This window comes from Entelurus aequoreus, linkage group LG15 (genome assembly GCF_033978785.1).
Source record: "Entelurus aequoreus isolate RoL-2023_Sb linkage group LG15, RoL_Eaeq_v1.1, whole genome shotgun sequence".
NCBI lineage: Eukaryota > Metazoa > Chordata > Actinopteri > Syngnathiformes > Syngnathidae > Entelurus > Entelurus aequoreus.
The window spans coordinates 18,411,342-18,426,119 of record NC_084745.1 but is presented as its reverse complement, the minus strand read 5'-3'; the positions used below and the strand labels follow the sequence as shown (position 1 = coordinate 18,426,119).

The 14,778-nt window shown below is 37.8% G+C and overlaps 1 protein-coding gene across 1 annotated transcript in view; it reads right to left on the bottom strand.

Moving 5' to 3' along the window:
- tmtopsb (teleost multiple tissue opsin b) overlaps window positions 1-14,778 on the bottom strand; it is an 82,852-nt gene that overhangs the window by 31,261 nt on the left and 36,813 nt on the right. Inside the window, exon 2 of the mRNA XM_062020947.1 lies at window positions 4,675-5,003. Coding sequence (XP_061876931.1) covers window positions 4,675-5,003 — 329 coding nt within the window. The remainder of the gene's footprint in view (window positions 1-4,674; window positions 5,004-14,778) is intronic.

The window sequence follows — 14,778 nt, the reverse complement described above, 5'->3', positions numbered from 1 at the left end:
CAACTTTTGGTATCTGATAAAAAAAAGGCTTGCCCCTACCGGAAGTAGCGTGACGTAGTCAGTTGAACATATACGCAAAGTTCCCTATTGTTTACAATGATGGCCGCATGAAGTGAGAGAGATTCGGACCGAGAAAGCGACAATTTCCCCATTAATTTGAGCGAGGATGAAAGATTTGTGGATGAGTAAAGTGCAAGTGAAGGACTAGTGGGGAGTTGAAGCTATTCAGATAGGGAAGATGCTGTGAGAGCCGGGGTGACCTGATATTCAGCTGGGAATGACTACAACAGTAAATAAACACAAGACATATATATACTCTATTAGCCACAACACAACCAGGCTTATATTTAATATGCCACAAATTAATCCTGCATAAAAACACCTGCGTGTTTGTTATGCTAGCTCCTAGCTCCTCTGCTAGCTCCTAGCTCCATAGAACACGCCAATACAATTCAAACACCTGATCAACACACACAATCACTCAGCCCAAAAGACCGTTTACCTAACCCAAGGTTCATAAAGCTTATATATTTTTAAAAAGTTACGTACGTGACGCGCACATACGGTCAAGTTATCGAATGTTTAGCAGCCAAGGCTGCATACTCACGGTACTTGATATTCAGCTGGGAATGACTACAACAGTAAATAAACACAAGACATATATATACTCTATTAGCCACAACACAACCAGGCTTATATTTAATATGCCACAAATTAATCCTGCATAATAACACCTGCGTGTTTGTTATGCTAGCTCCTAGCTCCTCTGCTAGCTCCTAGCTCCATAGAACACGCCAATACAATTCAAACACCTGATCAACACACACAATCACTCAGCCCAAAAGACCGTTCACCTAACCCAAGGTTCATAAAGCTTATATATTTTTAAAAAGTTACGTACGTGACGCGCACGTACGGTACGGTACGTGTTATGCTAGCTCCTAGCTCCTCTGCTAGCTCCTAGCTCCATAGAACACGCCAATACAATTCAAACACATGATCAACACACACAATCACTCAGCCCAAAAGACCGTTCACCTAACCCAAGGTTCATAAAGCTTATATATTTTAAAAAAGTTACGTACATACGCAAAAAAAAGCCAAAGCTGCATACTCACAGTAGCACGTCTGCGTCTTTGTCATCCAAATCAAAGTAATCCTGGTAAGAGTCTGTGTTGTCCCAGTTCTCTACAGGCGTCTGTGTATCCAAGTCAAAAGTCCTCCTGGTTAGAGTCTCTGTTATCCGAGTTCTTCCATCTTGACTGCATCTTTCGGGAATGTAAACAAAGAAGCGCCGGCTGTGTACTGTTGTGGCTGACTACGTTGGAAAAATACGTCCATTTCGCACCGACAACTTTCTTCTTTGCTTGCTCGGCTTCCTTCTCCATAATGCAATGAACATGATTGAAACAGATTCACGAACACAGATGTCCAGAATACTGTGGAATTATGAAATGAAAACAGAGCTTTTTCGTATTGGCTTCAATGTGGAAGGCATACCCGTGTTCGCCGGTCTACGTCACGCGCATACGTCATCCTCAGAGGCGTTTCGAACCGGAAGTTTAGCGGAAAATTTAAAATGTCACTTTATAAGTTAACCCGGCCGTATTGACGTGTTATAATGTTAAGATTTCATCATTGATATATAAACTATCAGACTGCGTGGTCGGTAGTAGTGGGTTTCAGTAGGCCTTTAATGCGCTTTATAATCCGGTGCACCTTATATATGAAAAAAGATCGAAAATAGACCATTCATTGGCAGTGCGCCTTATAATGCGGTGCGCCCTATGGTCCGGAAAATACGGTAATTATTTGAGAAAAAGAAACACATTAAATATTGTGAAAATATTCAAATTTCCAAATTACTTGTTAATCACCAAAAAGCTAACTTGGCTAACAAAACTGCACATATGGCTGCTCTGGGCCTATTGTTTCCCTTGCCATGTTTTTTTGTTTATGTATATCACATAGCTACAGCTACATAAACAACCGTCCATATAAATGTCAACCTATGTTTCCACGAGAGACGTTTGTTAAGGAAATACTTGGGATAAATATGTCAACGGAGTCTTGCGGTCATGGGAGAAAACCCCTCAGTGAAGGCACATGAGCCAGCAAATGGTGTGGCAAATAATACGCTTGTGCAAACAGCAGAACGCGCACACGGGAGACAAATGGACCTATAACCTTTAAACGAGAAGAGAACACAGATGTTCATGTGTACTCGCTGGAATCCGGCGTAAAAATCTGTTTAGAGTTGAGCCTGATACTGATAAGACGACAAATGTCAGCTTGTATTTTGTCCACAGGCTTGTCAGGTTTTCAAAGCTGACATATATAATTGTTTGTGTGGTTTACCTATTGACATTTATTTTGGGATGTGCAGCGAAGCCTGACCCCCCATTAAGTACACATATACACAGGGCGGTTTCATGTCCATACGGAGAGAAGTTTTTCTCTCAGTGACGTTACGAAAAGCCACAACTTCACACTTCTTCATTCTTGTCTCAAAAGTGGATCAAGCAAGCGATGGAGATTGATTTTCCTCACATTAAATGCTCATAAACAGGGACAAATATTACAGTTAGAACTATAAAACTTGATAAAGTCCAGACCAGATAAAACAGAATAGAGGGTAAAATAAAGTAAAAGTTAAATACAGTAAATGACAAGTAAAACTTTTTTTTTAAATAAATAAATTAAATGAATGAAAATAAGGTAAAAAAAAACAACAACCAGATAAAATAAGTAAATAGAAGGTAAACAAAAGTAACAGGAGGTAAAGAAATGGTATAAGAAAGTAAATGGTAGGTTAAAAAGGTCAGTAGAAGGTTAAAAACTGTATATAACGGTGAAAAAAAAGGCAAATAGAAGATAAAGAAGGTAAAGGTCAGTAAAATAGAACGTAAAATAAAGTACAATATAAATTGAAGTTAAAATAAAGTAAATGGCAGGTAAATTGAGGTAAACAACATGTAAAAGAAGGCAAATAGAAGATAAAAGAAAGTAAATAGAAGGTAGATAACAGGTAATATAAGATAAATAAAAGTTAAAAGAAGGTAAATAGAAAGTAAATAGAAAGTTAAAAAGGTAAAATAAAGTAAATAAAAAGGTAAATGGAAGGTAAAATAGAAGGTAAAAAAGGTAAAAGAAGGTAAAAAAAAGGTTAAGAAAAGGTAAATGGAAGGTAAAATAAGGTAAAAATAACAGGTATAAGAAGGCAAATAGAGGGTGAGATAAGGTAAATAACAGGAAAAGATGGCAAATAGAAGGTAAAATAAGGTAAACAGAAGGTAAAAAAGGTAAATAAAAGGTAAAAGAACATAAATAGAAGGTAAAAGAAGGTAAATAGGTACAAGAAGATGAATATAAGTTAGATAAAAAGTAAAGGAGGGTAAACAGAAGGTAAAGAAGGTAAATTAAAGTAAAATACAAGGTAAAATAAAGTAAATGTTAATTACAACAAGGTAAAATAAGACAGGTAGAAGAAGGTAAACAACAGGAAATATTAGATAAATAAAAGGTCAAATAAGGTACATAAAAGTAAAGGAAGGTACATAAAAAGAAAAGGAAGGTAACTAAAAAGTAAAAAAAAAGCTCAAAAAGTTAATGAAATGTAAAGAAGGTAAAATAGAAGGTAAACAAAAAAGGTAAAAGAAAGTTTTAAAAAAAAGGTTAAAAAAGTGTTAATGGAAGGTTATATATGTAAAATTTAAGATAAAGAAATGTAAAATAGAAGGTAAAAAAAAGTTAAAGAAAGTAAATAGAAGGTAAATACTGTAGACATTTATGGCAACCAGAAAAATGTTGGTTTATTTCACCTATTTTCCCTAAAGTACGCATTGAGACGATAAAGTGTGTTTTACCTGATTACTCGATTAATCGAACAAACTGATCTTGTTACAACATTATTAAAACGTTATTTTTACTTACACAAGTACAAAACAGTCTTACAGTCAATTAGAATAGAAAAACGTTTTCCTCCCAATAATTTTTTCGTTAAGATGCGCTAGCTAGCATCATCATAGCTAAAACTGGCGCCAAATATTAAAATATTTGCAATGAAGTTTGTTGGCGAGACTGCAAAAGACTTTCTAATGTGCTTCCACACAGTCCTTGTAGGACGTATTTGTCAAGGCAACAGAAGATTAGCCGGCGAGGATTAGCATATCTCGCTAAGCAAACAATCTCTCCTTTTTTTTAAGCATAAACTGACATGTGTAAAAAAAAAAGTTGGCAAAAATAATGAATTATAGTCTTTATGGCATTTCATGGCAAAGGACGCAAAAAAAAAGCAGATAGCTATTTAGTGGCTAACGCAAGCTGGCAGCAAAAAAACACAAATTTGTTGTTGCTTTTATTCCTATTTATTCGCAAAAAAGACCAAAAGGAGAACCGTATTCGAAAAACGATTTCCAGATAAATAGTTTAATGATTATTAAATCACCAAAAATTATTCCCGGGCACGGCCACTGCTGCTGCTCACTGCTCCCCTCACCTCCCAGGGGGTGATCAAATGCAGAGAATAATTTCGCCCCACCTAGTGTGTGTGTGACAATCATTGGTACTTTAACTTTAATCATTCTTAACTTAAATGTGAAAAGATGGACCTTGTCACTTTCCTACGCACGCTACTGAAACGCAAGGACTCAGAACGCCACTTGGTACTCCTACCTGTCTGATGGCGTACAGCAGCCGGCCGTACGAGAACACGATGACCCCGAACGGCAGCATCAGGCAGAAGGCGAACAGGCACACCACGTAGGAGACGTTGTTGGCCGTCTGCGTGCGCCAGTCCACCGAGCACGTGGTGCCCGGACCCTCGGGGCCGTAGCGGCTCCAGCCCAGCAGCGGGGGCACGGTCCACACCGCCGAGTAGAGCCACGAGAAGCAGATGCCGCCCAGCGCCGGGCGGAAGTCTCTGCCGTCGGCCATGTTGGGCACCATTATGGTGCAGTAGCGCTCGTAGGACAGGACGGCGAGGGATATGAGCGACACGATGCCTGGGGACGAGAGAGGGACAATAGTATTGGGACACCAAAGCCATCCTGCCATTGTTTCTGCCACTGCTGATTGTTCTCCTGTGAGCTTCAATTGTTGTTCTGAAGTGACAAAATCAAGCCCAATCAGCGTTAAATAGTGAAGTGGATCGCCTGGGAGTCGATTTTTGATTGGAATAAACAACGTTACGTAAGGAAGCTGCAGAACACTAAACCAGACCTGCTGTATAAAGCATTTATCAGACACATCTTCAACACTTCTTTCATTCACACTCAGTTCTACAAAACCCAAAACCAGTGAAGTTGGCACGTTGTGTAACTTGTAAATAAAAACAGAATACAATGATTTGCAAATCCTTTTCAACTTATATTCAATTGAAGAGACTGCAAAGACAAGATATTTATTAGTCTAGTACCCGCACTCTTTTACTACGAAGCCACGCTGTTGTAACACGTGGCTTGTCATTGTCTTGCTGAAATAAGCAGGGGCGTCCATGATAACATTGCTTGGATGGCAACATATGTTGCTCCAAAACCTGTATGAACCTTTCAGCATTAACGGTGTCTTCACAGATGTGTAAGTTACCCATGTCTTGGGCACTAATACACCCCCATACCATCACAGATGCTGGCTTTTGAACTTTGCGCCGATAACAATCCGGATGGTTCTTTTCCGCGACGTCCACAGTTTCCAAAAACAATTTGAAATTTGGACTCGTCAGACCACAGAACACTTTTTCACTTTGCATCGGTCCATCTTAGATGAGCTCGGGCCCAGGGAAGCCGGCAGTGTTTCTGGGTGTTGTTGATAAACGCCTTTCGCTTTGCATAGTTGAGTTTTAACTTGCACTTACCGATGTAGCAACGAACTGTAGTTACCGACAGTGGTTTTATGAAATGTTCCTGAGCCCATGTGGTGATATCCTTTACACACTGATGTCACTTTTTGATGCAGTACCGCCTGAGGGATCAAAGGTCACAGGCATTCAATGTTGGTTTTCAGCCTTGCTGCTTACGTGCAGTGATTTCTCCAGATTCTCTTAACCTTTCGATGATATTACAGACCTTAGATGGTAAAATCCCTAAATTCCTTGCAATAGCTGTTTGAGAAATGTTGTTCTTAAACAATTTGCTCAGGCATTTGTTCACAAAGTGGTGACCCTCTACCCCAGGGGTCACCAACCTTTTTGAAACCAAGAGCTACTTCTTGGGTACTGATTAATGCGAAGGGCTACCAGTTTGATACACACTTCAATAAATTGCCAGAAATAGCCAATTTGCTCAATTGACCTTTAACTCTGTTATTATTTATAATTAATGATATTTACACTTAATTGAACGGTTTAAAAGAGGAGAAAACACGAAAAAAATGACAATTAAATTTTGAAACATAGTTTATCTTCAATTTTGACTCTATAAAATTCAAGATTCAACCCAAAAAAAGAAGAGAAAAACTAGCTAATTCGAATCTTTTTGAAAAAATTAAAAAAAACAATTTATGGAACATCATTAGTAATTTTTCCTGATTAAGATTAATTTTAGAATTTTGATGACATGTTTTAAATAGGTTAAAATCCAATCTACACTTTGTTAGAATATATAACAAATTGGACCAAGCTATATTTCTAACAAAGACAAATCATTATTTCTAGATTTTCCAGAACAAAATTTTTAAAAGAAATTAAAAAGACTTTGAAATAAGAGATAAATTTGATTCTACAGATTTTCTAGATTTGCCAGAATATTTTTTTTGAATTTTAATCATAATAAATTTGAAGAAATATTTCACAAATATTCTTCGTCGAAAAAACAGAAGCTAAAATGAAGAATTAAATCAAAATTTATTTATTATTCTTTACAATAAAAATATATAAGGCGCACTGTCGGTGAATGGTCTATTTGTTATCTTTTTCCATATATAAAACGCGCTGGATTATAAGGCGCACTGCCGATGAATGGTCTATTTTTGATCTTTTTTTCACATATAAGGCGCACCGGATTCAAAAAAATTTGAAATTTGGACTCGTCAGACCACAGAACACTTTTACACTTTGCATCAACACATCTTAGATGAGCTCAGGCCCAGCGAAGCTGGCGCCGTTTCTGGGTGTTGTTGATAAATGGCTTTGGCTTTGCATAGTAGAGTTTTAACTTGCACTTACAGATGTAGCGACCAACTTTAGTTACTGACAGTGGTTTTCTGAAGTGTTCCTGAGACCTTGTGGTGATATCCTTTACACACTGATGTCGGTTTTTGATGCAGGGGTTGAAGGTGACGGGCATTCAATGTTGGTTTTCAGCCTTGCTGCTTACGTGCAGTGATTTCTCCAGATTCTCTGAACCTTTTGATGATACTACGGAGCGTAGATGGTGAAATCCCTAAATTCCTTGCAATAGCTGGTTGAGAAATGCTGTTCTTAAACAATTTGCTCACGCATTTGTTGACAAAGTGGTGACCCTCGCCCCATCCTTGTTTGTGAATGACTGAGCATTTAATGGAAGCTGCTTTTATACCCAATCATGGCACCCACCTGTTCCCAATTTGCCTGTTCACCTGTGGGATGTTCCAAATAAGTGTTTGATGAGCATTCCTCAGCTTTCCCAGTCAGTCTTTTTTGCCACTTGTGCCAGCTTTTTTGAAACATGTTCCAAATTAGCTAATATTTGCAAAAAAAAATAACAAGGTTTTCCAGTTGGAACATTAAATATCTTGTCTTTGCAGTCTATTCAATTGAATATAAGTTGAAAAGGATTTGCAAATCATTGTATTCTGTTTTTATTTACCATAAGGCGCACTGCTGAAGAATGGTCTATTTGTTATCTTTTTCCATATATAATGTGCACCGGATTATAAGGCGCACTGCCGATGAATGGTCTATTTGTTATCTTTTTTCACATATAAAGTGCACCGGATTATAAGGCGCACTGCCGATGAATGGTATATTTGTTATCTTTTTTCACATATAAAGCGCGCCGGATTATAAGGCGCACTGCCGATGAATGGTCCAGGTTTGATTTTTTTTCACATATAAGGCGCACCGGATTATAAGGCGCACTGCAATGAATGGTCTATTTGTTATCTTTTTTCACATATAAAGCGCACCGGATTATAAGGCGCACTGTCGATGAATGGTCTATTTCAGGGGTCACCAACCTTTTTGAAACCAAGAGCTACTTCTTGGGTACTGATTAATGCGAAGGGCTACCAGTTTGATACACACTTCAATAAATTGCCAGAAATAGCCAATTTGCTCAATTGACCTTTAACTCTGTTATTATTTATAATTAATGATATTTACACTTAATTGAACGGTTTAAAAGAGGAGAAAACACGAAAAAAATGACAATTAAATTTTGAAACATAGTTTATCTTCAATTTTGACTCTATAAAATTCAAGATTCAACCCAAAAAAAGAAGAGAAAAACTAGCTAATTCGAATCTTTTTGAAAAAATTAAAAAAACAATTTATGGAACATCATTAGTAATTTTTCCTGATTAAGATTAATTTTAGAATTTTGATGACATGTTTTAAATAGGTTAAAATCCAATCTACACTTTGTTAGAATATACAACAAATTGGACCAAGCTATGTTTCTAACAAAGACAAATCATTATTTCTTCTAGATTTTCCAGAACAAAATTTTTAAAAGAAATTAAAAAGACTTTGAAATAAGAGATACATTTGATTCTACAGATTTTCTAGATTTGCCAGAATATTTTTTTTGAATTTTAATCATAATAAATTTGAAGAAATATTTCACAAATATTCTTCGTCGAAAAAACAGAAGCTAAAATGAAGAATTAAATCAAAATGTATTTATTATTCTTTACAATAAAAAAATAAATTTGCTTGAACATTGATTTAAATTGTCAGGAAAGAAGAGGAAGGAATTTAAAAGGTAAAAAAGGTACATGTGTTTAAAAATCCTAAAATCATTTTTAAGGTTGTATTTTTTCTCTAAAATTGTCTTTCTGAAAGTTACAAGAAGCAAAGTAAAAAAATGAATGCATTTATTTAAACAAGTGAAGACCAAGTCTTTAAAATATTTTCTTGGATTTTCAAATTCTATTTGAGTTTTGTCTCTCTTAGAATTAAAAATGTCGAGCAAAGCGAGACCAGCTTGCTAGTAAATAAATAAAATTTTAAAAATAGAGGCAGCTCACTGATAAGTGCTGCTATTTGAGCTATTTTTAGAACAGGCCAGCGGGCTACTCATCTGGTCCTTACGGGCTACCTGGTGCCCGCGGGCACCACATTGGTGACCCCTGCTCTACCCCATCCTTGTTTGTGAATGACTGAGCATTTCAGGAAAGCCGCTTTTATACCCAATCATGGCACCCACCTGTTTCCAATTAGCCTGTTCACCTGTGGGATGTTCCAAATAAGTGTTTGATGAGCATTCCTCAGCTTTCTCAGTCTTTTTTGCCACGTGTGCCAGCTTTTTTGAACATGTTGCAGGCATCAAATTCCAAATGCGCTAATATTTGCAAAAAATAACAAAGTTTACCAGTTCGAACGTTAAGTATCTTGTCTTTGCAGTCTATTCAATTGAATATAAGTTGAAGAGGATCTGTAAATCATTGTATTCTGTTTTTATTTACAATCTACACAACGTGTCAACTTCACTGGTTTTGGGTTTTGTACCAACAGACGCCTGAAACTAACGTGAGAGGGCCTCGTAACTTCTCGTTAGGCGTCATGATTGACAAGCACAAATGATTTGTCTGACAAAACGCAATGAAAGTCATCCCCGTATCACTGATGTGTACTTGTGAGTGACAGGAAGACAAGCTCTGAATCGCTTTGTGAAGAAAGCATACGGCGCTTGTTTTTTGTTTTGTTTAGATCACATTAAAACACCAACCAGTACCTACTATTGTTATTGTGGTGGATTTTCCACATGTGATTTTCTTCAGGCTTACAGCGCCACCTGCTGTTTAGGCATGCACGTGAAAACCTAGACATGACATGTTTCTTTTTTTATAATCCTTTTGCTACATCTCATTCAGCCCCTGAAATACCATACTATAGTGCACAGGTCTTCAACAGGGTCTGCGATCCCCAGGGGGTCTGCAGAGATACTGCAATTTCTCCACAAATGTAAATGTTGTTAAACACACATGAACATTGAGCCAACACACTGTCATGCAGTTGAATGTGAATAAATAATTACAAAAAACATAAATAAATAATGATGGTATTATATTCATGTTAGCATTAAAGATAGCTAGCGAATAGAGCTCTAATTGTCAGCCAGCGAGTAACACCTATAGTTAGCTAGCGATTGTCGCGTTAGTCGTCTGCTAGCGACTAGCGTTGTAGTTGTCAGTTAACAATTAACACGCTAGTTGGGAACTACCAATATGCGTGCCAGTTGCCTGATAGCAATTAGAGCTCTAGTTGCCAGCTAGCGATTAGCGTAGCCGTTGCCAGCATGCAATTAACGCACTAGTTGCCAGCCGCCAGCAATTAGTGCTGTAGTTGTCAGCTAGCGATTTATGCCCTAGTTGTCAGCTACCAATTAACACGTCAGTTGCCATCTAGCGAATAGTGCATTAGTTGCCAGCTGGCAATTAGCACACTAGTTACCAGCTGGCAATTAGAGCCCTAGTTACCAGTTAGCGATCAGCATGCTAGTTGTCAGCTAGTGATTAGCGCTCCAGTTGTCAGCTAACGATTGGTGCGTTAGTTGCCAGCTAGCATTTGCCGCTATAGTTGCCAGTTAGCAATTAACGCGCTGGTTGGGAACTACCAATATGCGTGCCAGTTGCCCGATAGCAATTAGAGCTCTAGTTGCCAGCTAGCGATTAGCGTAGCCGTTGCCAGCACGCAATTAACGCACTAGTTGCCAGCCGCCAGCAATTAGTGCTGTAGTTGCCAACTAGCGATTAACATGTTAGTTGTCAGCTAGCGATGTATGCCCTAGTTGTCAGCTACCAATTAAAAACGTCAGTTGCCATCTAGCGAATAGCGCACTAGTAGCCAGCTGGCAGTTAGAGCCCTAGTTACCAGTTAGCGATCCGCATGCTAGTTGTCAGCTAGTGATTGGTGCGTTAGTTGCCAGCTAGCATTTGCCGCTATAGTTGCCAGTTAGCAATTAGCGCATAGTTGTCAGCTAGGGATTAGTACTCTAACTGCCAGCTAATGATAAACGCTCTACTTGTCAGCTAGAGATTGATGCCCGAGTTGTCAGCAAGCAATGGGCACACTAGTTGCCAGCTAGCGGTTAGGGTGTTAATTGCCAGCTAGCGATTAGCGCTTCAGTAGCCAGCTGGCTATGAGAGGGCTATTTTCTATCTCGCAATCAGCGCGCTAGTTGTCAGCTGGGGACTAACGCTCTATTTGCCAGCTAGCAATTAGCGCGTTAGTTGTCAGCTCGCGATTAGTGCTCTAGGTGGCAGGTAAAAATAAACGATTTTCGTTTTCAGCTAGCGGTTAGCACACTAGTTTTCACCAGCAATTAGCACGCCAGTTGGCAGCAAGCGGTTAGCATGCTAGTTGCCAGCTGGCTATTAGCGGAATATTGACTATTGTTAGTATTGCACTATAACAAGGTACCTTTGGGACCAGTTTAAGGTGAAATACAAATATATAAGTAAGGCAGGGGTGTCCAAACTTTTTCCACCGAGGACCGCACACTGAAAAATCAAAGATAGCTGGGGCCATTTTGATATTTTTTATTTTAAAAACCAATACATTATATGTATAAAAAATATATATTCAGGCGTCCACTCAGGCTTGATCCCGGGGACCACAAAGGGTTTTGGTCAAAAAAATATAAAAAATGTGTCATTATTCAGTATTATTATTTTTATTATTATTCAAGTTTTAAATCTCTAGATCAACATTAGGTCTATCTGTCAATATAATGTTTTTAAAGATTTAAGTTGTATGATCTTTTTATCAAAGAAAACCCTGTTTTTTTATGTAAAAAACACAAAATATGCAATATTTTCATCCAATAAAACTTTTACGTGGAATATTTGAGATTATATAATAATTGGAGCCTTAAAAAGGTCAATAACTCATAATTGATTTTAATTCTTTTTTTTTTTTCTTTTTTTAAATGACACTTAAAAATAAATCATACTAAAATTATTGGGGATCCTACATATTAAAGTGTTAAAAAATAAATTATACAATTCTTTTACTGTTTACTTTTAACACAATAATCTCGAGATCAACTTCAGATCTATCCGTCAATTATAAGTTTTGTTGTGGTTTATGTTTTTTGTTTGTTCGTTTTAGGCCCTTCTTTAAAAAAAAAAAAAATAGCTCAGTTTTATATATGGCAAACACAAAATATGCAACATTTTCCCCATGAAATATCTCAAAGTGGAATATTTAATGTGACGTAATTGGAGCCTTGAATAGGTCAATAATTCCTAATGACATTGATTTTGATTCATTATTATTTTTTAAAGAAAGAAACAGCCTGCATGGCAGCTTTGTGTTATTAGAGTAAACATTGCAACATTTTCTTGTTACATTTCACCTGATTGCTCTTTTACACCACTTTTTATGGTTTTAATTTTTTTCAATCGTGGTTTTAAAATGTGCCGTAGGGCCGTTAAAAAATGACCTGCGGGCCGCAAATGGCCCCCGGGCCGCACTTTGGCCATCCCTGAAGTAAGGGGTCACGGCTCCTTCTCATCATCAGTTTTTAGAGTCCTTGGCCTGATAGAAGAAGCGTGTTATAGAAAAAACCTTCTGATCCCTGAATGATGCAATCAAACATACAGGAATTGATGTATTTTTGTGATGTTTTGAACAAAAAGTGAGGTGGTATAGGTGATTATGATTCACAGCTGCTCAGGGTTTCCCTTTGGAAGGAAGCGGCAGAGAGTTTGTTTGATAGCGCTTATTGGAATTTGACCAATACTGGAAGAAGATCCAGATTCACTAGTAAGCAGAAGACATTGGAAATACCGTGTTTTAAAATAAACACCCTCAGTGGGCGTTTCTGTTCAATAATTATGCCATCTGTATTATCTTTAGCCAGTCAGTGTGCAATTTGTTGTCTTTTCTTCCTCCAACACCATGTTGTTGTGGTGCGGTCACGCTCTAATTGAACACTTTGAGAGAGGAAGCTGGCACTGAGCCAAGTTGAAACGGTTTTGCCGTGCCTGTCCAAAGTTTTTTTTTTCTTTAAAGAAATAGTTTGTACTCATTTGTACTAATGACCTTCATTTTTGAGTTCAGCCTCTAAGGAAGGACTCGTGTCCTCGGTGCTGGCACGGATTCAACCGTGGCTCGTTCCGATCGTCCATTTTTAATGGGCTACCCCACCTAAAGCCCGATTATTCACGGTGGCGAAATGAAGCGGCCCCTCAGCTGAGTCAGCAGAAGGCCTAATCACGGCAAAGTGTCCGTTGCTTTTCGTGTCCTTTATGGCGCTAATTCTCCTCCAAAAAACATTTTCTGCACCACATGCAGCAACAATGACAATCACAACTTTGTTGGCGCGACTCAATTAGAGGGTCACTTGATTCTGATTTTAGACTAATTCACACAAACAACAACCATGCTTCTTGTAATCAGGACTTTCAAAAAGGTCCAGACTTTTTCTTTTTTAATCTACTTTTTTTTAATAAACAGTATTAAAGAGGCAACGACAAACAAGTCTCATGTGTACTTTGACAACCGTTACGACTTACATCATGCTGACATCAACACTTATTCACATAAAACTAAAGTTGAAGTTAAAAAATCTATGCCAGATCCAGGTTCAAACCCCACTTCCGTCATCCTAGTCACCAGAGGTGGGTAGTAACGCGCTACATTTACTCCGTTACATCTACTTGAGTAACTTTTGGGATAAATTGTACTTCTAAGAGTAGTTTTAATGCAACATACTTTTACTTTTACTTGAGTATATTTATAGAGAAGAAACGCTACTTTTACTCCGCTCCATTTATCTACATTCAGCTCGCTACTCGCTACTGATTTTTATCGATCTGTTAATGCACGCTTTAGTTTGTTTTGGTTTGTCAGACAGACCTTCAAAGTAGGATCTACGCATGCCTGCGTTTCACCAATCAGATGCAGTCACTGGTGACGTTGGACCAATCAAACAGAGCCAGGCGGTCACACCAACTTATATTCTTGTCATCATGAAAGAAAGGAATCTATATGTTAAACATGCATGTATATTCATTAAAACACCTTTAACATGTGAACAAAAACGGCAAAATAAATAAATATAAATTATATACTGTATATATAAATGTATGTATATTAGAGATGCGCGGATAGGCAATTATTTCATCCGCAACCGCATCACAAAAGTCGTCCTCCACCCGCCATCCACCCGAACTAACATTTTATCAAAACCACAACCACCCGCCCGTTGTTATATATCTAATATAGACGATGCAAGGCAGAAAGGAGACTGATCCAATGCAGCAGAGACATTCAATGCGTGCCACGCATTAATATCTCTTGGCCACGCATTAGAGGCTAAGAGATATTAATGCGTGATAATATTATTTATCAATATTATAATATTATAGTCATTTCCATTAAGAAAGTGTTGACTATTATTGTCATTTTTTTCCCATGGTCTTTAGTATTCCCTTTTTTAGTTTGTCGCGTAACACGTTTGCAGCCGGCGTTGCAATCGTTTTATTTTTTTCTTCTTCTGTTGTTGTGTTGTGTTGTGGTGTGCTGTGTCACGCCAAATTTCTTCCCCCTACAAAAACCTTCCTCCCCCCATTTACTTCCGTGGTCATGTTTCCTCTTACGTCATTGACAGCGATCGATAGCACTTTGGCTTT